General features: G+C 43.3%; 1 protein-coding gene across 10 annotated transcripts in view; it reads left to right on the top strand.

Annotated features, from left to right (window-relative positions):
- plxna4 (plexin A4) overlaps positions 1 to 27675 on the top strand; it is a 712781-nt gene that overhangs the window by 650471 nt on the left and 34635 nt on the right. For all 10 annotated transcript variants that reach the window (XM_073066781.1, XM_073066783.1, XM_073066775.1 and 7 more), the window contains exons 25-26: positions 13491 to 13650; positions 20148 to 20251. In XM_073066781.1, the coding sequence (XP_072922882.1) occupies positions 13491 to 13650; positions 20148 to 20251 (264 nt within the window). The remainder of the gene's footprint in view (positions 1 to 13490; positions 13651 to 20147; positions 20252 to 27675) is intronic.

The raw sequence follows: 27675 nt of genomic DNA, 5'->3' as shown, positions 1-27675 counted from the left end.
AGCTTGTTCAATCCCTTTAGAATTTTATATGTTTCAATAAGATCCCCCCTCAATCTTCTAAATTCCAGCGAGTATAAGCCTAGTTGATCCAGTCTTTCTTCATATGAAAGTCCTGCCATCCCAGGAATCAATCTGGTGAACTTTCTTTGTACTCCCTCTATGGCAAGAATGTCTTTCCTCAGATTAGGGGACCAAAACTGCGCACAATACTCTAGGTGCAGTCTCACCAAGGCCTTGTACAACTGCAGTATAACCTCCCTGCTCCTGTACTCAAATCCTTTTGCTATGAATGCCAACATACCATTTGCCTTTTTCACTGCCTGCTGTACCTGCATGCCCACTTTCAATGACTGGTGTACAATGACACCCAGGTCTCGTTGCACCTCCCCTTTTCCTAATCGGCCACTGTTCAGATAATAATCTGTTTTCCTGTTCTTGCAACACGTGGATAACCTCACATTTATCCACATTAAATTGCATCTGCTGTGAATTTGCCCACTCACCTAACCTATCCAAGTCACCCTGCATCCTCTTAGCATCCTCCTCACAGCTAACACCGCCGCCCAGCTTCGTGTCATCCGCAAACTTGGAGATGCTGTTTTTAATTCCCTCGTCTAAATCATTAATATATAATAGAAAAGGAAAAGTAAGGTAGCGTAAGTCAGGTCCAGATATTTGGAAGGTACAGCCCAGATCTGGGTCAGGATCTGTTCAGCAGTCTTATCACAGTTGGAAAGAAGCTGTTCCCAAATCTGGCCGTATGAATCTTCATGCTCCTGAACCTTCTCCTGGAGGGTAGAGGGACAAAAAGTGTGTTGGCTGGGTGGGTCATGTCCTTGATTATCCTGGCAGCACTGCTTCGACAGCGTGCAGTGTAAAGTGAGTCCAAGGATGGAAGATTGGTTTGTGTGATGTGCTGGGCTATGTTCACGATCTTCTTCAGCTTCTTCCCGTCTTGGACAGGACAACTTCCATACCAGGTTGTGATGCACCCTAGAAGAATGCTTTCTATGGTGCACATATAAATATTAGTGAGGGTTTTAGGGACAGGCCAAATTTCTTCAGCTTTCTCAGGAAGTAAAGGCGCTGGTGAGCCTTCTTGGCAGTGGACTCTGCTTGTTTAGACCAAGTCAGGTCATTTGTGATATTCACCCCGAGAAACTTAAAGCTTTTGACCTGTTCCACCTGCGCACCACCGATGTAGATGGGATCGTGCAGTCCACTACTCCTTCTGAAGTCAACAACCAATTCCTTCATTTTGCTGACATCGAGGGATAGGTTATTGTCTTCGCACCATGCTACCAGAATCTCAGTATCATCTGTACTTTGATAGTAAATGTACTTTGAACTTCAAACTTTTTGGAGTATTTGCTCATCAAATAGGCATGGAAAGGGGGACTGAGTAACTAATAATGGTAATAGCTGCAGTCATGACTGGCTTTGTGGCTGTGAAGTCCATGTCCGGAATCAGAAACAGGTGTAATATCACCAGCACGTGTTGTGAAATCTGTTGTCTTTGCAGCAGCACTACAATGCAATACATAATAATATAGGAAAAAGCTAAATTACATTAAGTATATATAGATATTAAGTAGTTAAATTAAAGTAGTTGTGCAAAAATACAAAGTTGTAAGACAGTGTCCAAGGGTTCAATTCCATTCAGAAATCGGATGGCAGAGGGGAAGCTGTTCCTGAATCACTGAGTGTGTGCCTTCAGGCTTCTGTACCTCCTTCCTGTTGGTAACAATGAGAGAGGGCATGACCTGGGCGGTGGGGGTCCTTATGACGGATGCTGCCTTTTTGAGGCATTGCTCTATGAAGATGTCCTGGATACTACGGAGGCAGCTCCATGATGGAACTGATTGAGTTTACAACTCTCTGCAGCTTACTTTAATCCTGTGCAGTAGCCCCTTCTTCCCCCCCCCCCCATACCAGATGGCAATGCAGCCAGTTAGAATGCTCTCTACTGTATATCTGTAGAAATTTTTGTGTTTTGGAGACATACCAAATGTTCTCAAACTCCTAATGAGATAGAGCAGCTCTTGTGCCTTCTTTGTAGCTGCATCGAAACGTTGGGCCCAGGTTAGATCTTTAATTCCGAATGCATTTGCTTATTTTTATTGTTTGCACAATTTGTTCTTTTTTTGTTTGACAGTTAACAAATTTTACAACATATGCTGGTGATATTAAATCTGATTCTGATTTTTTTTTAAATCGGTTTATTGGGTGTCTTTATTTTAAGTGTGTGTAAGGAGATGATTCTCAAGGTTGTATATAGTATACATACATTAATAATAAAAGTACTTTGATCTTTGAACTTTGACTTTGAGTTCAAGTTTACAGAAGAACTACACTTGCCAGATTGTGCTCCTGTCTGGTGCAGAGTTCACTGCAGAAGTAAACAGAATATTGTACATAACAGTGCACTGAGACTCATAATGGGTTACACAGCTTAAACACGTTCTTTATGCTTGGGCATCAGCTCAAGTGACATCAGATGTCAGATTCTAACACCGTTGCTGGAAGCGAAGGTGAGAGATGATGCAGTCACTTACTTTATCGCAATTGGAATTGATTTATTATTGTCACATGTGCCGAGATACAGTGCAAAGCGTGCCTTGCATACCATTCATACAGATCAAATCATTGCACAGTGCATTGAGGTAGAACAAGGTAAAACAATAACAGGATGCAGAATGAAGTGTAATAGGTACAGAGAAATTATAGTTCTGGTAAACAATTAGGTGCAAAGTCATAACGAGGTTCTATGTACCAAGTTGCATGTTGTTCATACTGAGTAAATCAGATCAAATAAATAAACCAATAGCAAAGCAGAATAAGGTGTAAAAACTGCAGTGTAGATAAGCGATAATGTGTAAGATCATAACAAGTCTGTCTGTTTAAGAGTCTGATAACAGTGGGATAGGAACTGTCCTTGGGCCGGGTGGTCATACATGCTTTCAGGCTTTTGTATTGTCTGCTTGTTGGAAGAGAGAAGAGAAAATGGCTGGGGTGAGTGGGGGCATTGATTCTGCTGGCTGCTTCACTGAGGGAGTGAGTGGCAGGGAGAGGGAGAGGCAGGTTGCTGCGAGGTGCTGAGCTGAGTCCACAGAGCAGCTCCCGTGCCAAACCATGATGAATCCCGACAGTGCACCAAATAAAATTGATCTCCAAAATTCTAAGCAAGAGGAGGCAAAAGAAATATGAAAGTATTAAGCCTTTAGTTGGTCTGCAAAAGGAAGAGTCTGGTAACTCTGAACAAACCAGAGGGTAACAAATGTGTGGGTCAATATCTGGAGAAAGCCTTGGTCTTATTCCTGCAGTGTTTAATTACAGCACTGAGCACGGCTCACAGTGGATGTGACCTTGACAGAGAAACTGTGGTCAGACTGAATAATCTGAGATCTGGACACTGTTCTTCACAGTAGCACTTTACAAAATGAGTATCTCAAACAGCCTGTATGAATACGGTGCCCGCCATTTAATTGAAAGCTGCAGTCTTTGCAATTCAAGAGACAGGCTCGATGGAATCCACACGTTGAGCAATAATAATTGACAATAGCTCTGAGATTTGAAAGTTGATAGCTGACACCATACAAAAGAGGATGACAAACACTCATCTCATTGATGGTCTAGTCCAGCTATTGCCAATATGATGGAGGTTCTAGTCTTTGTGAAATAATCTGTTGTGCTGTACTTTTTCCAAGCCTAGCTTTAGATAAAACATCAAGTGTTTCATAATTAAAAAAAGAACTTGGAACATTTTCCCTGGAGCTTTTTAGGCACATGTCAGGTACGACCAGTGGTGTCGTGGCACCGGCACCGGACTTTGAGCAAGTGGTCCCGGTTCAGACCTGGCGGGCTGCTTGCACGCTTTCCATCCATGCTGGGTCGAGCATCGAGCTTTCAACTAGGCTTTGTGAAAAACCGATTAAAAAAACGGCTCGATGCACCACAAGGCGCGGAAAGGAACAACAACAACAATCAGGTGCCGAAAGAGCAATATCTGTGCAACAGGCACCAAACGCTGGAGGAACTCAGCAGGTCAGGTGGCATCTATGGGGAGGAGTAAGCAGTCGCTGTTCTGGTCTGAGACCCTTCATCAGGACTGGAAAGAAGCAGGCAGAAGCCAGAATATGAAGGTGAGGAAGAGAAGGGAGAACAATCTGGTAGGTATAGACCACGTGAGGGGCAAGGAGAGTGGGTGGGAAGGGGATAGCTGGGAGGTGATCAGTGGAAAAGCTAAGGAGCTGAAGAAGAAGGAATCTGATAGGAGAGGACGGTAGATCTTGGAAAAAAGGGAAGGATGGCTACCAAGTGAGATGTTAGGCATGTGAGAAGAAACAAAGAGGTGAGAGGGGAGCCAGAATGGGGAATTTCTTACTTTCCATTACACAAGACTATCTCCTTCAGAAAGGAAGATCTCCATAGATACGACCCGACCTGTGACAGTGTCCAGCATTTTCAGTTTTTATTTTGGATTTCCTGCATCTGCAGTTTTTCTTTGATTTCCCCCATCTATTGTGCCCTTGGTAATTCTCTGTAATATCCCTGATGTCTTTCACTCAATCATATGTCGAGTTTGTATTCACCTGCAGAGAAACAAGATAACTTATATTGTATATAATATATATATTATTCCTTCACCATTGATGCTGCCCTCACCCACATCTCCTCCATTCCCCAGACACCACGCTCAGCTCATCTTCCCACTACCTTAATGAATTAGAGTTCCTCTTGTCCTCACCAATCACCCCAGGAGCCTCTGCATCCAACATATCATTCTCCTCAATTTCTGCCATCTTTGATGGGACCCTAGCACCAAACATATCTTTACCTTGCCCCCTTCTCTCCGCTTTCCACAGCGATCCTTCCCTCCATGATCCCTTTTCTACTCATCCCTTCTCACTAATCTCCTTCCTGGCACTTACCCCTGCAGGTGGCAGAAGAGCTACACTTGCCCATTCACCTCCTCCTTCATCTTCATTCAGGCCCACAACACACGACTATTTATTCCTCTCCCTAGATGCTGCCTGGCCTGCTGAGTTCCTCCAGCATCTTGTGTGTGTTGCTGTGGATTCCCAGCATCTTTTGTGTTTAGAGCAGTTAAATTTAGGATTAATTAAGGGGCTGATTAAAGAAACTTGGATATTTTCAGATGTAGAAGAGAGTACTGAGATAATTAGGGACAAAAGCATGGAGAGCTTTGTATACAAGTGTGAGAATTTTTTAAGGAGTGCATTGGGGCGATGGCTGATGAGCAAATAATCAAGTGTCGGAACTGTGAATGAGCTACAATGACCTGAGAACTTGGTCCACAAAAATGCTCTCTCAGATATCTGTCTTAATTTAGTGACCTTTCAAGATTCAAAGTTCAAACTTATTTGTCTTGTGTACATTAAAGCATACAGTGAGAAGTGTTGTTTGTGTTAACCCACACAACCAAGGATGTACTGGGAGTAGCCCACAGATGTCACCACGTATTCCAGCACCAACATAGCCAGCATCCGCAGCACTGCCCAAGCACCAGGGAAATCCAATGCTCCTCCTTGTGCCCCAGGACCTATCATGAAATGGCTGACGAGGGCTCGGGTTTTAACGCATTGTCAAAGTGACAGTGGTCCAGGCCAGGAGACACTGCCCAGATTCTTGTTTCTCAGGTCTGGCACATTAATCCCATGATTTTTTGAGCAAAAGTTTAGTGAGATGACTCTGACAGTGAGTCAGATCCTACCTTTTGTTCTACCAAAGTTCAAAGTACATTTATTATCAAAGTATGTATACCATCTACAACCTTGGGATTCATCTACTTACAGGAGGCCATAAAACGAAGAAACCCAATGGAGCCCATTATAAAAAGACCATCAAACACCCAATGTGTGGGGAAAAAAATCATGCAAACAATAACAGTAAACAAACAACATTCAGAACTAAGTTCATGAAAGTGAGTCCACAGCCACAAAGCCAGGAGCCCGTTAGTTGCAGACACAAGTAAACCTCACCGAGCAGCGAGCTGAACATTCGCCTGTGGCCCCCACATCCTGACCTTTTCAGTCTGGCCCCGTGGCGGACTCCGACTCCAGTTTAAGGTGGCGCTGGCTTAGACTGGCAGAACAAAAAGGCTTGAGTAATAATGGTTTGCAAACAATTTAAGAGTCAGAGTCGAGGACAGGAGACTAATTAGAAGGGATTAAAACTTGGAATCCATGCACTAAATCAACTACCCAGACCCTTTGTGTAACTTCATTAGTTCCAGAGTTGCTGTTTGATTCACATGCTCCATGGGCTTGTTCCCTTCGTGTTTTTCAAAGGCAACTCCATAAATTTGTCAGAGGAAGGCAGCTTGCACACATGCACAAAGCAGCAGGCTTGCAAAGTTCATCTGTTCCTCAATTTACAAAGGAACTAGAACGTTTGCACTCTCAGATGAGGCGCCTATCTGAGCTACATCTTCTGCTGCCTTCGTGCTTTGTCATGCAAATTGAATGGGAGGGAGTGTTGGGTTTGGAGGTGTGAGGATGGGGGATGGTGTTGGGAAGGGAAGGGATTTGGGGATCTGTAATATCTCAGATAATGAAGTGCCATGCTTTGCAGTTGACAATTTAATTAACACCTGACTGAATAATGCATCCTGTTGACAAATGTTGCTTCAGATTTTATCCTTTTGAAATGTAATGACTCCGTTTATGGTTGAGGATTGGTGATTTGCAGATTGCTGTTATTACTGCAAATAGAGTTATACGGCACTGAAATAGGCCCTTCAGCCCATCATATACCTGCTAATCCTTAACTACCAACAGATACTAATCTACTTTCCCTCATCTGTAGTCTTTCATGCCATAGTGTTTCAAATGAACCAGAATCAGAATGAGGTTCATTATCAACAAAGACTACAGACGCCGGGAATCCAGAGCAACACACACAAAACTCTGGAGGAACCCAGCAGGGCGGGTAGCACCCATAGAAATGAATAAACAGTCAATGTTTTGGGCCAAGACCCTTCATCAGGACTGAGGAGGAAGGGGGATGTTGCCAGAATAAAAAGTTGGGCGGGAGGGGAAACAGGCTAGCTGGAAGGTGATAGGTGAAGCCAGGTGTCACGGGAAAGGTCAAGGGCTGGAGAAGAAAGAATCTGATAGGAGAGGAGGGTGGACAATGTGTGAAAGGGAAAGAGGAGGGGACTCAGGTCAAGGTGATACACAGGTGAGAAGAAGTGAAGTTCAGAGTGAGGAATAGGGATGGGGGGAGATTTGTTCACCAGAAGGAAAAATTATTATTATCACTGTCGTGTGCCATGATATTTTAAGCACAAAAGAGATTCTGCAGATGCTGAAAATTCAGAGTAACACACACACAAAATGCTGGAGGAACACAGCAGGTCTGACAGCATCTATGGAAAGGAATAAGTAGTCGACGTTTTGGTCCAATCTTGGTGAACGTTCTCAGCCTGAAACGTTGACTGTTTTTTCCTCTCCATACATGCTGCCTGACCTGTTGATTTCCTCCAGCATTTTGTGCGTTATTGTTGTGAAATTTGTTTCTTTTTGTAACAGTTGTACAGTGCAAGACTGAGAAAAGTTACTTTAAGTTACAAAAAAAAGTGCAAAACAGGAATAATGATGTGATGTTCCCAGCCCATTCGGAAATCTGATGGTGGAGGGGTACGTGCTGTTTCCGAAACGATGAATGTGGATCTTCAGACAATGATTCAGGAAAGGCTTCTTCTCCTGGTGGTAATGAGAAGAGGGAATGTCCCAGATGGTGAGGCTCTTTCATAATGGATGCCATCTTCTTCAGGCAACACTTCTTGAGAATGTCCTCGATGCTGCAGTAGGTTTTACCCGTAATGGACCTGGCTGTGTCTACAATCCTCTGCAGACCTTTGTGATTGTACTCATTGCAGCCTCCATACCAGCCTGTGATTCATCCATTCAAAAGGTGCTCCACCAGGCATCGATAGAAACTAGTCAGGAGTCTTTGTTGACATACCAAATCTCTTCAACCTCCTAACAAGGTAGTCTCCAGGCCCTTTTACCTTCTCCTCGGAGGCAGTAATGAGAAGCGCATGCATCTCAGAATCAGAATCAGGTTTTATATCACTGACACATGTCGTGAAACTCGATGTTTTGCAGCAACAGTACAGTGCAGTATATAAAAAGCATATAAATTACAATATTCAATATATATATTAAAATATCAGAGTAAATGCATAGTGCAAAAAGAGAGCAAGAAGTAGTGCAAAGAGAGCTCTTGGATGGTGAGGGTCTGTCATTTAAACGCCCCTTAACTCTTGTGGGAGCAGCTGATCCCACTGCCCTCTCAGACAGTGTGTTCCAGATTCGAAGACACAGCCAATTTCTTCCTCAAAATGTTCTACCCTTTGCTTTAATCCTGTGGCCTGTGATCACAGACTCCTCTATGCAAGGGAACGTTTCTCACTGTCCACCCTATCATAATTTCCCATACTTTAGTTAGCTCTCCCTCAACCTCTTCTGTTGCCTGGTAAAGAAACCTGTCTTCTCCTGCACCATCTCTGGAAGCATCTTCTTTGCAATAATATCGTTCCCATAGTGTCACAGCCAGAACAGTGATGAGAGGGCAGAATAGATTCATCAGGATTCCCACTGTTAACTAATTAATGCTTTATATAACTGTACAGTAACTTCGCTGTTCTTGTATTCAGTACCTTGCCTAATGAATGCTATTATCCAATATGCCTTTTTAACCACCTTATCTATCTCAACTGCCAATGTTCTTTCACTCTCCTAATTGCTTTTTTTAAAGAAATGCCTACTCTTCATGAACTCCTGTAGGGCCTCTTCTTTTCAGTTCTCTATCAACACCATGTGACCTCATTAGTCACTGATATCCCTTGACCTGCAGGAAAATGTTTTCCTTGAACTCTCGTTTTAATTCACTTGTGAACAACTTATAATCACATCTTTGGCATCACTCCTCCCCGTGCCAATTTGGCATATTGGGTGGCATCCTTGTTTGTCTGTTTTACAAGGCCGAGTTGCTTGATGCTCAACCCAGCACGGGTGGAACTTGTGCAAGGATCCGACTGGGTTTGAACCGGGACCTCTCGCTCCAAAGTCTGGTGCAGATGCCACTACACCACCAGCACAGACATTTAGCAATGGTGTTCATTTTTTATTGTCCCATGTACTGAGATACAGTGTGATGTTTAGTTTTGCAAGCAAATATTTAAAAAGCATATATACAAGTGTATACAGGGAAAATCAGTAACAGGATGCAGAATCCAGTGCTACAGTTACAGAGGAGGTCGGTGCAGGTAGACAGTAAGTTGAAAGGACCATGAAAATGTAGTTGTGAGGTCAGTATTTGAACTTTAACGTAAAAGAGATCTATTCAAGAGTTTATAACCACGAGATTGAACCTGCCCTTGAGCCCGCTGATGCATTTTTTCAAGTTTTTTAAGCTTTTGTACCTTCCACCTGCTGAGAGGGAGAAGGGAGAATGTTTGATCTGCGAGAGGACGTCTCCATAGATTGTAGACAAAGTCCATGGAGAGGAGGCTGGTTTTCTTGATATTGTGGCCACACCTCTCCATAGTCTTGAGCAGAGCAGTTAATCAAAGGGAAATCCTCATTTATTTTGTGCTCTTTTTGTTTTAATGACTATACACATGGATAAGACCACAAGACATAGGAACAGAATTAGGCTATTCAGCCCATCAAGTCTGCCCCACCTTTCCATCCTGGCTGATTTATTTTTAAACAAACAAAACAAAATAAAGAGGAATAATAAGTTAGCCATGGTGGAACAGACTCGATGGGCTGAATGGCCTAACTCTGCTTATGGCCGTATGGTCTTATGGTCTAAAGAGCAGTTGGATAAGACTAGATGGATACACTTTCAAAGAACTAACACATGCAAGACAACCTGACTGGCCCCATCTACGCCATGACAGATAAAGACAAAAGACAGTAGGGTCACATTTTAAATGCTGGAGGAATTCAGCAGGTCAAGCAGCATCTATGGAAAGGAATCAAGAGTCATTGTTTCCATGAGTCCTGATGAAAGGTCTCGTCTCAAAATGCCGACCCTTTATTCCTCGCCATTGATGCTGCCTGATCTGCTGAGTTCCTCCAGCACTCTGTGTGTGTTACTCTGGATTGACCGAAGCTCTTGTTCAGAGTTTGTTTGGATTACCTGTGCATCGTTCCCTCCCTGGTCGTGTTTTTCTTTCTGCTGCATTCCCTGCTCACACAACATCCTTTACACTGTGAAGGCTGTGCTCTAGTTTGCTTCTCTGGTTAAGGTGCAGCATCACTGTTGGTGAGACCTGGCTTACGACTTAGCTTAGTGCAGCCTGGCAAGGAACAAGTGCTCTTGCAGTGGGCAAGCGTTGACCTGCTGTTCGTGAAGCACATCAGATGAGACTGGTTGCTCTGGCAGGCATCGCCACGTCATGCTGGCATGGGCACAAACACATGTCCAGACACTGAGAGGCACTTGACTGAAAACTGGAAGCCTGATCTGGTAAGTGAAATAAGATCTGGCAGCTTGGTTGTTACCCCGACCATGTCTGGCAGCTCTTGCCAGCTCATTAGTTGTGCTGCTGGGGAGAGGAGGAGAGAGGGGAGGCGCAGAGTAGAAATCTGCCGAGGCACCGCTGTAGCCTCGTGGTTAGCGCGACACTATTACAGCCTGGGGTATTAGAGTTCTGAGTTCAATCCTGATGTCATCCGTAAGGAGTATAGACATTTCCCTGTGGAATGCATGGATTTCCACCGGGTGCTCCGATTTTCTCCCACAGTCCAAAGACGTACTGGTTGGCAGTTAATTAGTCATTGTAAATTGTCCCGCGATCGGGGGTTGCTGGGTGGCATGGCTGGAAGGGCCAAAGGGCCTATATCTTGATGTACTTCGATAAATAAGTAAAGAAAGAAAGGAGGAAATATGCCATTGATAATGAAATGGCTTTTATTTAATAGCTTTCCTGGTAGCACAATCAATTTGCTTTGGACCATCACAAAAGAGGGTTAATATGTTTTGCAAAAGCACAGCAGTAATGTGAGTGGATCATGTATATGACAGATTTAACTAGTGTGTGTGTGTGTCCTTTGACATTTTCTCTCCTAGTAACTCACAGTTCCACTTTCCCATAATTTTTTTTCTCACTACCCATTTCCTTGGATTTTCCCTTTACACACTTCAGAGTCATAGAATACTACAACACAGAAAAAGGCCCATTGACCCATTTAATCCATGACAAGCTATTACTTTGCCACACTCTCACCACCCTCTGAGTGAAGAAGTGCCCCCTCATGTTGTCCTCAAACATTTCACCTTTCACCCTTAACCCATGAACTCTAGTTGTAGTCCCACCAAAACTCGATGGAAAAAACTTGCTTGCTTTAAACTTATCTATACCCCTCGTAATTTTATATACCTCTATCAAATCTCCCTTCATTCTCCTATGTGCTCAGAAATAAAGTTAAAACATATTCAAAATTCCCCTATCACTCAGGTCCTCAAGTCCTGGCAACATCCTTGTGAATTTTCTCTGTACTCTTTTGATCCTATTGATATCTTACCTATAAGCAGCTGGGACCTTTATTGGATCTATCCTATTTAATTCTGGTGTAAACTTGCAGCTCTTTCGTCACATTGTCCACCCCGCTCTCCTCCCATCTGCGTCAGTCTGTCTCACCCCTCCTGTTTGCCTTGCAAGATGCCTCTGTGACCATCTGCCTGTTGCCTCTCATCCATCTCCAGCTGTGAGCTTGTTTCCGCAGCCAGCACCTGTAACTAAAGTCGATGAATTGTCTGCTGCATGAAGTAAATTTTTAACACAAGTTTAGGAAATTCAGCGCCCACCTAATGTCTTCTGAAGATCCGTGACTACAGGGTGTATCATCCACCAGGTGGACTGCAGAAACTCACCAAAGCTTTCTCAGCAACATGTTAAGGTCCTCTTTTTCCATCACCTAGAAGGACAAGGCTAGCAGGGACTTGAACCATAACCTTCCAGGTCAAAGGCCATGCTGACCTGAAAATAGATGACAGAGTTCTAACAGCACACACAAAATGCTGTTCCACCAGCATTTTGTGTGTGTTGTTTGAATTTCCAGCATCTGCAGATTTCCTTGTGTTTGACAAAGTTCTAAATATAGTCACTTAAGTTTGATGTGGAGCCGACTGTTGGTGAAGTGGCATCCACATTGGACTTCAAGGCAAGTGGTCCGGGGTTCGTATCAGGCCGGCTCCTTGCATGCTTTCTATCTGTGCTGAGTTGAGTGTTGACCTAACAACTCAACCTCATAAAACACAGACAGAAATGCTAAAGAAGCGGCAAGATTGATGACCGATATGCCACAAGGCGCTTAAAGGAACAACACTCTCCAGAAAGAGTGCAGTGGCTCTCAAAGTTGGCACACTGTCACCTTAAAAGCCAGTGGAACAGAGCGACCTGGTGGCCAAGCGGTTAGCATAACACTTTGTAGACCCAGTGATTGTTTCTGGGTTCAATTCACACCGCTATCTGTAAGGAATTTGTTCCTTCTCCCCATTACCATGTGGAATTCTTCCAGGTGCTCCAGTTTCCCTCCATATTCCAAAGGCGTATGGGTTAGGGGTCGTGAGTTCTGGGCATGCTATGTTGATGCCAGAAGCATTTGCGGGCTGCCCCCAGCATATCTCAGGCTGTGTTTGTCGTTGACGTAAATGATGCATTTTGCTGTGTTTCAATGTTTCAATTTATATGTGACAGACACAGATCATTTTTAAAGACCTATTATCTTCAATGCATCATAACTCTGGTCCTGTTAATAATGTCTATCTTCACTGCACTTTCTCTGTAACATCTTATTCTGCATTCTCTTTTCCGTATCACTGCCTTCAGGTGTGAAACAATCTCTCTGCATTCCATGTAGTCAATAAAGCTTTTTACTGTATTTCAGTACGTGTGATAATGATCCTGGGAACAAAAGGGTTAACATATGGGAAGCCTTTGATGACCCTGGCCCTGTACTGGCTGGAGTTTAGAAGAATAATGGAGGGATCTCATTGAAACCTATCGAATATTGAAAAGGCCTCAACAGGGTGGATGTGGAGAGGATGTTTCCAGTAGTGAGAGAGTCTAGGACCAGAGGGCACAGCCTTAGAATAGAAGGATGTCCTTTAGAACAGAGATGAAAAGGCTTTTCTTTAGCCAGTACGTGAAGTATCTGTGGAATTTATTGCTACAGACAGTTGTGAAGGCCAAGTCTTCGGGTATATTTAAAGTGAAGTTGATAGGTACTGGATTGGTAGAAGTGTCAAAGTTTATGGGCAGAAGGCAAGAGAATGGATTTGAGAGGGTTAATAAACCACCTATAATCAAATGGTGGAACAGATTCAATAGGGTGAATCTTTTGGCCTTATAATGAACCAATACCCAGGGATGAAATAATAAACTGTCCAGTCTGTATCTTACCATTTGCAATTCCTCTTCTAATATCATTTGTTTTATGTCTCTTTAGGTTTTGAATTGTGTGAATCCAGTCAATGAGAATAGTCCTGAGATTTGCACCAAGACTCTCAACTGTGACACCATCACCCAGGTCAAGGAAAAGATCTTAGATGCCATCTTCAAGAATTTACCCTGCTCTCATCGACCAAAAGCCGCTGATATGGACTTAGGTGAGGATTGTCACTGAGAACAAGTGAACCTTTAACACCAGCCACTGTCCTGCTAGTTGGCTGCAGGCAACGTTGTTGTTTGTGGCAGCTTTGAGTCTGGTGAATCCCTGGAATCATGAGGGAGGGAGTGTGGGGGGGGGGGGGGCATATGGAGATTTAGACAACTGGGGGCATTTAGAGAGAAACTTGATAATTTTTTGAAAAATCAGGGAATTGAGCACCATGGGGATCTGGTGCAGAAAAAGAGTTGAGCCTGGGGTAAATCAGCCACAATCATATTGAATGGTCGGTGAGGACTGCGTAGCTGGGTTACCAACTCTTGCTCGAGTTCAAATACTATTCTGCTCATGGGTAGACTTACCCAGGGCATAAATGCCATGAAAATCAGCTTTTTGCTACTGTAGCGCAATACATTACAAACATGACAAATATAATTAATATCAACTTCAATTATGCATAATTTGCATGACTAAATCAACAAATATAAACATCATATCAGTGTAAGTTGAGAGAAATATAGAATGAGGAATTTCAGCTCAGCTCAAGAGCCTGATACCTATGAACTCACTTTCAAGGACTCTTTATCTCATATTCTTGATATTTACTGCTTATTTATTTATTATTATTTTTTCTTCTGTATTTGCACAGTTTGTTGTCTTATGCCCATTAACCATATAACAATTACAGCACGGAAACAGGCCATCTCGGCCCTTCTAGTCCATGCCGAACACTTACTCTCACCCAGTCCCACTGACCTGCACTCAGCCCATAACCCTCCATTCCTTACTTGTCCATATACCTATCCAATTTTACTTTAAATGACAATACCGAACCTGCCTCTACCACTTCTACTGGAAGCTCATTCCACACAGCTACCACTCTCTGAGTAAAGAAATTCCCCCTCGTGTTACCCTTAAACTTTTGCCCCTTAACACTCAACTCATGTCCTCTTGTTTGAATCTCCCCTACTCTCAATGGAAAAAGCCTATCCACGTCAACTCTATCCCTCTCATAATTTTAAATACCTCTGTCAGGTCCCCCCGATTGCTTGTTTGTCCTGTTGGCTGCGGTCTTTCATTGATTCTGTTGTATTTTTTGGATTCACTGTGTATGCCTGCAAGGAAATGTATCTCAGGGTTGTATATGGTGACATATATGTAGTTTGATTATGAAGTTACATTGAACTTTGAACTCTGGAAATCCAGACGGGCGTTTCCAGTGCAGTGCAGGTCCTTCTCAGTTTCCTGTGTTCTGCTTGTGACTTGGCAATTCAGAACTGTGGCCAAAAACTGATTTTCCACATGGCAGAAGATGTCTGCAGCTGGCAGAACCATCCTGCCAATCTACCAGACGCTTGTTTGCATGTATGGGGTGTGCATAAGTCAGACATTCACCAGCTGGGCAGGGCGTGTACCGAGGGAGTGCTGCTGTGTCAGAAATACTGTGTTTCAGATGAAATATGAAACCCAGGCTGTGAGTGCTTTTCAGAATCAGAACCCGATTTATTATCACTGACGTGTCCTGAAATGTTTTGTGGCAGCAGTGCAGCACAATGCATACAAAATTACTACAGGTTACGATCAGAAATATATAAAAATAAGTAGTGAAAAAAAGAGAGCAAAATACTGAGGTAGTGTTTTCTTGGGTTCATGAACAGTTCAGAAATCTGATGGTGTTCCTAAAACTTTGTGTGGAGCATTTTAACCCGACGCATCACAGTCTGGTACAGAGGGGTTTGAAGAGACACACTGAACGTTTAAGGAACAGCTTCTTCCCCCCCATCGATTTCTGAACGGACAAGGAACTATCCCATGAACACGACCTCAGTACTTTTGCTCTTTTTGGGCACTACTTACTTAATTTAATATTTTTTATATTTATTTCTTATTGTAATTTTTTTGTTTTTATATGTCTTGCACTGTACTGCTGCCACAAAATTACAAATTTCACGATGTACATCAGTGATATTAATCCTGATTCTGATGTTGTGTGTGCGTCCTCAGGCTCCTGTACCTCCTCCCTCATGGTAGTAATGAGTAGAAGATCTGTCCTGGATGGTGAGGGTCCTTAATGGTGTATGTCACCTTCTTTAGCGAAGGAAAAGTTTCTGTCTTCTAGACACAGGGAAAGATTTCTGGTAGTCTGAGATATTTCCCGCTCTTTCTGTGACATTTTGTTGCTCAGGAACTGTCTCCACCAGTATAAACGCACTTTGTCAACTGTATGAGATTTTGGGACGGCGGAAGGGCACTCTTCAAATGTATTTACAAGGAGCTGACAAAATACTGGCATAGATATCAGACTTTCTGCTGCTCCTCCCCCATGAATCCCACCATGACAGCTGGGGAATTTACATTCAAGTAATTAAATAAATCAGGAATTACGAAGAAAATGTTCAGTAATCATAACCGGGAAACAGCTGTGCCACGATCGAAACCCATCTGGTTCATTAATGTCCTTCACCAAACTCACCCAGCTTGCTCTGGAGGTGATTCCGGACCCACCAGTGTGGTTAAACTTAACTGCAGCCTTACTTAAGGGGAATTAGGGATAGGCAATAAATGTTGGTATTGCCATTCACAGTCACATGGAAAATCCAATCACAATCACAATCACAATCCCTCACTCATTTGTTAATCTCCCCAAAGAGTTTGACCAGAGCAGTGTGCCAAGGTAGTGTAGACGCAGCCATTAAATTTGGCACAGTTGTCTGACCTGGCTCACGCTCTATCTCTGGGTTTCCATGTTGGGATTATCGGCTTGAACTCCTGCCAGAGATTTCATAGGTATTTGGCCTTTCCAAGCCACAGATTACACCACATTTTAAAATAAACAGGTTGGCATTAATAACAAAAACATAGATGCTTCCTGCAAGATCCAATTAACTCAAATAGAAAGGTCTGGATCACCCTCAGGGCTGCTCCAGAGTTTCTGTGAAGGTGTCTCTGGAGTGGGACTCACAATCTGGGTGAGGTCGCTCCCCACTACACCTCACACATTGTGCAAATGTGATCGGGAATTTGGGAATCGGTGTAGCAGGAAAGGATAAAGCAGGCAGCAGTAGCAACCCAGCCAATTAAAATCACTGCACCTTCTTGTGGGAACGAAAAACAGAAAAATATTCCATGTTTTTGTGTTCACAAACTTTGTTTGACTTGTGACACCTGTTTTTTTATTATTATTATTATTATTGGTTTACTATTGTCACAGGTACCAAGATACAGTGAAAAGCTTGTCTTACATACTGTTGGTATTGTTACATACTGTTGTGTTTTGAGCTAGAATATGGGCCATGGTAGTGTTGCGGTTGCCATAACACTTTATTGTGCCAGCGATCCTGTAAGGAGTCCATTTAAGGTGTTTGTTCATTCTCCCTGTGACCGTGTGGGTGTTTCGGTTTCCTCCCACATTCTAAATACTACAAATCGGTGGGTTAGTTGGTCATATGGTTGTAACTGGGCAGCGTGAGCTCTGGGGCCAGGTGGGCCTGTTATCACACCTTATTGCGAATTGAAAATAACAACTAAAATAAAGAAGGTGCAATAAAATGCAAAATCATAACAAGGTAGATTGTGTGGTTAGGAGACCATCTCAGTGTACAAGATGTCCATTCAAGGGTCTGATAACAGTGGGGTAGAAGCTGTCCGTGAGCATGGTTGGTGGTTTTTGCCTTCAGGCTGATGGCAAAGGGAAGAAGAGAACATGTCCAATTAGAGTTCTGATTAAGAGAATCTATTCTCAGTTGACCAATGACCTCAGCTGATAAATGTATTCCCCAGTGTGGAGTTGAGCAGGGAAGTCCAGCAGGATCCCAGCTTCAGTTTCTGGTCTGTAGAAAATTATCATTCCCAATTGGTCACAGTGTCCTTGTCCCATCCTCATATCTGCCTGCGGTCCTAACCTCTAGTACTTCAATAAAGCCAGAAAATTAGTGCATCCGTGTTCATATGCATGTCCTATACTGTGTACATTTAAATAGTGCCTTTAACATGGTAAAAAAATACCAGTGCCTCAAAGAAATACAACCAAACAATATCTGATGCTGGCTATTTAAAGAGACGTTAGGAAAGAAGACAAAAACTTGGCATGGGATGGAGTAACATACACAGAAGACTGGAGGAACTCAGCAGCTTAGGCAGTGTCTGTGGAGAGGAATAAACAGCTGACATTTAAACAGTTGACATTTTGGGCCAAGACTCTTCATCAGGACTAGAAAGGAAGTGGGAAGAAGCCAGAATAAGTAGGTGGAGGGAGGGGAAGGAGGACAAGTTGGCAGGTGAAAGGTGCAGCCAAGTGAGGGGGAAGGTAGATGGGTGATAGAGCCAGAGAAAAGTACAACACAGAAACAGGCACTTCAGCCCATCTAGTTCACGCCGATCCATTTAAACTGCCTTTGCCCGGCAATTTGCACCAGAACCATAGCCCTCCGTACCCCTTCCTTCCATGTACATATCCACACTTACCTTAAATGCTGAAATTGCGCTTACATGCACCAGTTGCACTGGCAGCTCTTTACACACGGACCTGACCCTCTAAGTGAAGAAGTTTCCCCTCATATTCCCCTTAAGCCTTTCAACTTTCATCCTTAACCCATGACATCTAGTTGTAGTCTCACCCAACCTCAAGTGGAAAAAGTCTGCTTGCGTTTACCCCCTCATAATTTTGTATACCTCTATCAAATCTCCCCTCAATGTTGTACGTTCCTAACCTAGTCAATCTTTCCTTATAACTCAGCTCCTCCAAACCTGGGAACGTCCTTTTATATTTTCTCTGTACTCTTTCAACCTTATTTACAACTTTTCTGTAGGTGGGTGACCAAAACTGGACACAGTATTCCAAACTAGGCCTTATCAATGTCTTATACAACTTCAACGTAACATCCCATCACACGTACTGAATTCTTTGATTTATGAAGGGTGGGGGAGGGGAGATGAAGTAAGAAGCTGGGAGGTGATAACTGGGGAAAGTAAAGAGCTGGAAGAGAAGGAATCTGATAGGAAAAGAGAGTGGACCATGGGAGAAAGGAAAGGAGGAGTGGTACCGGGGGAGGTGATAAAAGAGAAAAGGTAAGAAGCCAGAGTGGGAAATGGAAGAAGTGAATAAGGAGAGGGAGAAAAATTACCTGAAGTTAAATAAATCAATGTTCAGACCATTAGGTTACATTTTAAGGAGGAACTTAGAAGAATAGAGAATCATAAGGCAAAGAAACTTAAGTGTGAGAAATTTAGAGCTCTGGGCAAAATAGCCAAGGTTACATTGTCAGTGGTGGAGCAATTAAAATCTTATTTGATCAAGAGGCCAAAGTTAAAGGAACTTAGAAAACTTCCGAGCAATGTGGGGCTGGATGGGGCTGTGGAGCCAAGGGCTATGAAAGAATCTGAACACACAGCAGTGTTGTATGTGTGTAATCATCGTCCCGGTTAACTCAGCAAGACTGAGCGTTTGAGAGAAGGACTAGGGCAGCATGAGAAGTGACATAACTTGAGTTGTTGTTCACTCTGCAGAAAATTGAATAGGGTAGAAAGAAAATCAAGTGCTCATCTTAAAAGACGGTAGTAGCCGCTTGGCTCTGTCTAACCTGCATACTTGAGGAAATGAGCTGGGCATTACAAATGACCTCTACAGACCAAGTAGGTCAACCGTCAATTGCGAGTCAATGAAACCAGTTAGAGACATTGTCCAAGCTGAAAGAGATTTCTTCCTTCCATTTGTGTAGCTGTTTCTTCCTCCTGAAGTGCACAAAGTGCTTGTTTACTTTTGATAATCAAGTCCCATTGATCTGCACTTCAGGGTAGAATGGGATTTGCTCTTTTACTGAGCCTCTCCCTCCTGTTGAATGTTCATACATGTCACCATAGGCAACCCTGAGGTTCATTTACTTGAGGACATTCACAGTAAATGCAAAGAAACACAATAGAATCAATGAAAAACTGCACACAGAGACGGACAAACAACCGATGTGCAAAAAACAATGAATTGTGCAAATACAAAAGCGCAAAGACAAAATTATAATAATAAAGAAGAATAAATTATTCAGAACACAAGCTGAAGAGTGCTTGAAAGTAAGTCCATAGTTTGTGGAATCAGTTCAGCACTGAGGTGAGTGAAGTTACCTCCTCTGGTTCAGGATCTTGATAGTTGAGGGGTAATAACTATTCCTGAACCTGGTGGTGTGGACCTAAGGCATCTGTATCTCCGTCCTGTTGGCAGCAGTGAGGACAGCATGGCCTAGATGGTGGGGGCTCCTGATAATGGATGCTGGTTTCCTGCAACAGTGCTCCTTGTAGATGTGCTCAATGGTGAGGAGGGCTTTTACCTGTGATGGACTGGGCTGTATCCACTACTTTTTGGAGACTTCTCTGTTCAAGAGCATTGGTGTTTCCATACCCGGCCACTCTGCAATAATAATTTTATCTCATTATTAACTTTCCACTCATCTTTATGCCCTCCACACTCCCATACCCCTCCCCACTGATGGGACCCTCCCCTTCTGACAGAATGGCGACAGGGAAGAATGACCCGCGTGATCCTGCAGGACGAGGATGTCACCACGAAGATCGAGAATGACTGGAAGCGGCTGAACACACTGGCACATTATCAGGTGAGGCAAGCACGGAAGCTCTTCTGGGGCAGCTGTCAGTCAGCACCTCAGAGAGAGCAAGAAAAAGGTTGAATTGGATCGGAAGGGTTGGCCATACGCCTTGTGCAAATTACAGATTCTTCCCTCTGATGGAAACGTCCTTTCTTCATTAATGTGCAAATAATTTGGAAGATAAGCCATCAACCGCTAAATTAGGGATTTGACTTTGGACCACATTGGTGTTAAATTAAATGTCACAGTGTTGACTGCCAGCGTGGAGGTGGGAAGGGAAAACAGATTAGAAATTGATTGGATCGGAGATGTGATAATGAAGACAGGAGTTAATTCTTTCATTGGAGAGGGCAAGTTATCCTTGACAAATCTTGTCAGAATCTCAGGTTGTTAGTGTGCTGGCAGTGCGGGGTGGGGGGGGGGGGTCCAATATTGAAAGTGATAGTTTTGAGCTTTTTCATCAGTGATGTTAATGCCTGCCTGCATATGTAATTCTCTGTATTGTGAGCACCTAAATTCTGCTAATAAATAACAAAGCCAAAGTTGATGGCCATGTCCACGAGGTTTTCTGACAAGATGTGATCAATTTAAATAAATATACGCCACTTGACTCCAGGTGCAAGGGATTGATATGAATATTGCTCGCCTATTTCTGCTCAGAGTGAGTGTGTCGAATGAATAATTGGACGTGAGGAGCTGGCAGACGCTATCATTACGATCGGTTGAAATTTGTTTGCTTTATTTCGTACCTCGCACTGCTTTACGCAGGGGGCAAACATAGAGGCACAGCCTCAGAATCGAGGGGCATCCCTTTGAAACAGACATGAGGAGGAATTTCCTCAGCCAGAGGCTGTTGAATCTGTGGAATTCGTTACCATAGACATCAATGAAGGCCAGGTCGTTGGATGTATTTTAGGATGAGATTGATAGGTTCTTGATTGGTAAGGGGTTCAGGGTTCTCAAGTCAAGTCAAATCACTTTTATTGTCATTTTGACCATAACTACTGGTACAGTACATTGTAAAAATGAGACAAAATTTTTCAGGGCCATGGTGTTACATGACACAGTACAAAAATTAGACTGAACTATGTAAAAAAAAAACAACACAGAGAAAACTACACTAGACTACAGACCTACACAGGACTACATAAAGTGCACAAAAACAGTGCAGGCATTACAGTAAATAATAAACAGGACAATAGGGCAGTAAGGTGTCAGTTCAGGCTTCGGGTATTGAGGAGTCTGATAGCTTGGGGGAAGAAACTGTTACATAGTCTGGTCGTGAGAGCCCGAGTGCTTCGGAGCCTTTTCCCAGATGGCAGGAGGGAGAAGAGATTGTATGAGGGGTGCATGGGGTCCTTCATAATGCTGTTTCCTTTGCGGATGCAGCGTGTAGTGTAAATGTCCGTGATGGTGGGCAAAGAGACTCCGATGATCTTCTCAGCTGACCTCACTATCCACTGCAGGGTCTTGCGATCCGAGATGGTGCAATTTCCAAACCAGGCAGTGTGGCAGCTGGTCAAGATGCTCTCATTACAACCCCTGTAGAATGTGATGAGGATGGGGGGTGGGCGATGGACTTTCCTCAGCTTTCGCAAAAAGTAGAGATGCTGCTGGGCTTTCTTTGCTATGAAGCTGGTGTTGAGGGACCAGTTGAGTTTCCCCGTCAGATGAACACCAAGAAATTTGGTGCTCTTAATGATCTCTACTGAGGAGCCGTCGATGTTCAGCGGGGAGTGGTCGCTCCGTGCCCTCCTGAAATCAACAAACATCTCTTTTGTTTTGTTCACATTAAGAGACAGGTTGTTGGCTTTGCACGCAGGAGATTGGGATTAAGGAAACTAAATCTTCCATGACTGAATAGCAGAGCAGTCTCAATGGGATGAATGACCTAATTCTCTTCCTATATCTTATGGTAAACACATTCTTCATCTCTGAAGTCTGATTTTAAGCCAAGACAATTATTACAACTATCTTGTTTTATGAAAATGATTAAAACAAGATAAAATAAGCATAACCCTCAACCATCAGGTTCCTGAACTGGGGTGGATCACTTCACTCACTTCAAGTCTGAACTGATTCCACAACCTACATACTCACTTTCAACACACTTTCTCAGTATTATTTATTTTTCTTTGCACATTGGTTGTTTGTCAATCTTTGGTTATGTATAGGTGTTAATAAATTCTATTGCATTTCTTTATTTTCCTGTAAATACCTGCAAGAAAATGAATCTCAAGGTAGTAAATGGTTACCTATATGTACTTAGATTACCGTAATACATTTATTTTGACTTGGAAGACAAATCCAAAGGGAGTCAGGCCCTCTGCCCCAACATATGTAGCACATCTGATGCCATTTCACTGCAACATTACAACTTCCTGCAAATCCGCTATAACAAGCTGAACTTCAGATGTGAGGTTAAAGCTGCTTGTTTCAGAGGAAGTACCACTTTAGATCTGGCCTTTGCTTCTTCTAAGGGCAATGAGACATGTAATGTAGGATAGCTTTATTCCCCAGAGTATTAAGCATAAAGATGTATGAAGCATTGTGCAGAAGGACACAGATCAGGGCAGTGTCATCCCCTTCAGGCTCCTCTCCAGGTCACATGTCATCCTTCTTCATCATTGGGTCAAAGTCATGGGGATTCTCTACCCAGCAACGTGAGTGCAGGAATGTAATAGCTCAAAAAAACCCTCAATAATATCCTCCAAGCCTGATCAGAAGCATTCCGATCCTGAAAATGTAAAATCTCATTCCCCATCAGCTAGTGCATGACTTCCTACAATGATCTAGACAGACAGCTGTAATTTGAGGGAAGACATTCTCCCTGGTGGCTTTCATCCTGCCATCAGTCACCCTCCCTTACAAGGCATTGTCTTGTTACAAATGTTAAACTATAAATAGGTGGGGTGGAGATACGTCCCTACTAAAGGCGCTCTCTCCCTCCGCTAGCCTGCAAGTCACCCTTGAGCTAGGTGCGCCTGCTTAGCGCACCCAATCAGGGCCAAGTGAAGCCATGGGAGCAGGTGGCGGATGGTCGTACGAGCAGCTGGTGCACATCACAAGTGCTGGTTACGCAACCACTAATATCAGGCAGACAATCTCTGAAGAGTATTGATAATGGCTGGGGTCAACAGCCTTGTAAAGACACTGCCCAGAAGAGCAAAATGGAAAACCATTTCTGGAGAAAAATTTGCCAAGATCAATCTTGGTCACAGAAAGACCATGATGACGACAATGATGATGATAAATAGCCTGTGGTGAGATTACAGAGGGAAATAGTGGATCCAGGACGATGCTGCATAGGACTTGTTTTCCTGTGATGTAGGAAGTTGAGTTATATAGAATCATACAGAACAGAAACAGGCCCTTCAGCCCAACTAGTTCGTGCTGACCAAAAATCCCCATCCAAGCTAGTTTAATTTGCCAGTAAGCTAGTCCCATTTACCTATATATTGGTATATAGAACCATGAGGTGAACATTCATAGTCTTTGTCACATAGTAGGAGAGTTTAAAACTGTGACCAGTCTGTGAAGCAGATTGTGGACAGGAAAAGATAAAAGATTGCTTTATTTGTCACACGTGCATTGAAACATCGGAGCATATAGTGAAATGTGTCATTTGTGTCAATGACCGACACAGTCCAGGATGTGCTGGGGACAGCCAGCAAGTGTCACCACACATTCCAGCACCAACATAGCTTGCCCATAATTTACTAACGCGAACTTGTGTGTTTTTGGAATGTGGGAGGAAAAGGAGTCTTTGATCCTAGGTTGGACTTGGGTGGTGGTTCCTACAGTGCACCACGGTCTTGAATCTCCCTTGATTCCTCTGGAGTTCTTTGCAGTGAATAACCAACACAGTTGAGCCCTGGTCACTGGCATCCTGTCACGACCCTGAAGTTGTTCTAGAGCAGTGTAATGCTCAATCAGATTCGTGGGTCTGGCAAGTGATGCAGAAAGCATTTTCTGTGAATAGGTTTATTAATCATTTATTTACGAAGAGTAAAAATTTGACCAAACATTCATGTTCCCCAAGTTACAGACACTACAAAGGTGAATACTCAGCAGACCTGTGTACATTCAGCCAGCATACATTGTTAAAGGTGTGCACGGAGCATACCTTCCCAATGGTCTTGTCATAAACAAAGGAAGGAGAGAGCAAGCCCCTTCCATGAGCTATTTTTAATACCCAGGACATTTGAAACTGGACACCAACGGGAAAAGCAACTGCAGCTTCTAGACTAACCAATTACAATGGAAGCGACTTTCGACAATCAAAATAAGGCATGTCCCCACAGGACCAGCAAGGGTTCCCAACCCAGGGTCCAGGGAACCCTCAGTTAATGGTAGGGGTCGATGACATAAAAAAAGCTCTAGACATATAATTCTGAGCAACAACCAGACTCGATTGCAAGCAGCCTTCAAAATGTTAAAGGAAGGAAGCTGGTGAATTTTAAAAAAAAATTCTTCTGTGTTCTGCAGACTGATGAAGTCCTCTGCTTTTGTGAACCCACTCATTCAGTGCTATTGGAACCTGTTTATTCTGAGGCAATGGATTTGTTTGTGAGAGAAGGGACAAAATGAACATTGTTGGTCCAGTTTACACACCCTGTAGTTGTAATATGATGAGGTCCACAGAATACGGTGCCAGTTCTTACCAGCTCATCAAGTGATAAGCAGCGCTTGTTGGTTGGGTACGAGGACGTGTAAACAGACCTGGAACTCCAAGGATGTTGACTTGGCAGATTTTCTGCCTTATGGTGGTAGAGATTTTTAAGATTGTTATTAACGAATCCAACTGCAAATTATGGAGTACTTTTGGGCCCCATGTCTAAGGAAAGACGTGCTGACTCTGGAGAGGATTCAGAGGAGGTTCACGAGAATAATCACAAGATTGAAAGGCTTATGAGGAACATCTGATATCTTTGGGCATGTACTCAATTAACTTCAGAAGGATGATAGGAGAATCTCACTGAAGCCTGCCAGATAATGAAAGGCCCAGGTAAGTGGACAGAGAGATGTTTTCATTTGTGGGCGAGTCTCTCATCTAAGGGCACAGCCTCAGAATAAAGGGCAACCCTTTAAAACTGGGATGAGGTGGAAGTTCTTCAGCCAGAGGGTGTTGAATCTGTGGATATCATTGCCACAGAGGGCTGAGGAGGCCAAGTCATTAGGTGTATTTAAGGCAGAGATTGATACATTCCTGATATGTAAGGGTGTTAAGGTTACAGAGAGACAATGGGAAAATAGGGTTGAAAAAATTTGGCCATAATTTAGTGATGGAGCAGAATCGAGGGGCTGAGTAGCCTAATTCTGCTCCTATGTTCTGTGGTAATAAATTTAGGAGCAACCTCTTTATCCACAGAGTGGTTAGAACACACGATGTGGATGTTTGAGAAGGAACACTACAATGGGGAACACCGGGATTTAATTAGAGATGAGAGAAAAGATGTGATATGCAGATATAGTGTGGTAAAATATGTGACAGGAAGGTAATTGGAGAATGAACAGTTGGACCACAATCTCTGCTTTTGATCTATGAACTCTACATTTTTGGTAAAATGTGCTTTGAAAAGCATTGTGAAATTAAGTATAAAAGAGGCAATACTTGCAACATGCTGGAGAAACTCAGCAGGTCAGACAGCATCTACGGAGAGGAATAAACAGCCAATGCTTCAAGCTGAGACCCTTCATCAGCTCTGGAAAGGAAGCCAGAATACGAGGGTGGGAGGAGGGGACAGAGAAGAAACTGACGTGTGATAGGTGAAACCAGTGGAGGAGGAAGGTGGGTAGGTGGCGGAGGGGATGAAGTAAGAATCTGGGAGATGATTGGTGGAAGAGGTGAAAGGCTGAAGAAGAAGGAACCTGATAGGAGAAAGGGAAGGAGGAAGGTGATGGGCAGGTGGAGAGAGGAGGAGGGGTGAGCGGGGAGCCAGAATGCAGAATGAAAAGAGAAAGGGGAAGGAGAGGAATTAGTATCAGATTGAAGCTACCCAGATGGAATTTGAGGTATTGTTCCTCCAGCCTGAGAGCAGCACTTTCAATGGAAGGCAGCGTAGTGGTACAGCAGTCACATTGCTGCTTATTAGCTTCAGTAATCCAGGGCCAGTCCAGGTATCGTTGCTGTTAGCTGTTCAATTCCCACACTGTTCTGTAAGAACTCTGTGGAATACTTGGGTTTGCCCGGGTGCTCCATTTTCCTTCCACAGTCCAAAGACGTACCAGGTACATTAATTCACCTTCATAAATTATCCCATGATTAAATTAGGGTTAATCGGATTTGTCAGAAGTTGCTGAGTCCTAAGGTTCTTGTACCTTCTTCCTGATTGCAGCAGTGGGAAGAGAACATGTCCTGAGTGGTGGGGGTCCCTGCTTTCCTGCAACAACACTCCATGCAGTGGCTGGGAGGGCTTTACCCGTGATGGACAGGGCCATGTCCACTACTTGGTGGAGGATTTTCTGTTCAAGGGCATTGGTAATTCCATACCAGGCTGAAATACAGCCAGTCAATATACTCTCCACTAGACATCTATAGAAGTTTGTTAAAGTTTTACGTGTCCTGTCGAATCTCCGGAAACTCCTAAGGAAATAGAGACACTGTCATGCTTTCTTCGTAATAAATCAATAACTAATTAAACCTTAGGCTGAGTTTGCACTCTTTCCCTGTGATCATGTGGGTTTCCCGCAGATACCTGTGTTTCCTCCCACATCCAAAGACATGTCTGGTGTAGGTGGGTGGAAGTGTGGAGTAATGGGTAGGTGAGAGAGAAAAGACTACAGCCAAGTAAGTGTGGAGAAAGGGAGAAATAGATTACTTGCATAGATCCAGTGGGCTGAACGGTCTCCTCTACCTTAAGAAAGATTCTGAAATAGGAAGGTAATACTTGAAATAACTTGAGCTGTAGCTCTGCCAGTGGCTGGATGATCAGCAATTCCCAGGAAATGTAATAACTGTCGTCATTCCCTCCACACTTTCCCACTTGCATTTAGTTGCTGTGGCTCTAATAAAAGCCATAACCAAATTAGGTCAATAAGTGTGACATGAAGAATTAGATCTTTGCTGAGAGAGAGAGAGATGGATGAGATTCCACATAGGGTGGTGCAAGTAGACAATGTGCTAATGCAGCCAAAACTATTAACTGTACAAGTAATGTTTGAACAGTGTATACATCAATTGAATCCCAATATTGGATCTGTGCCTGTAAAGCTCTCAGCAAATTACAGTTGTTGAGCTACCCTCCGCAGAGAATTCAATAGATTCACGAGTGTGTCTTTTTCTTTATGCACAATTCTCCTACAACATTAATGGACTCCTGTTAAACATTCTTAAATAATTTTCTCATTTACAGTGAATGGTAGCACCCTACAAGGTGTTTTTGATATGAAGGATCTTGGGACACAGGTATATAGCTCCTGAAACTGGCAAC

This window comes from Hemitrygon akajei, chromosome 14 (genome assembly GCF_048418815.1).
Source record: "Hemitrygon akajei chromosome 14, sHemAka1.3, whole genome shotgun sequence".
NCBI lineage: Eukaryota > Metazoa > Chordata > Chondrichthyes > Myliobatiformes > Dasyatidae > Hemitrygon > Hemitrygon akajei.
The sequence above is the reverse complement of the archived record's forward strand: the minus strand, read 5'-3'. Positions and strand labels throughout refer to the sequence as shown.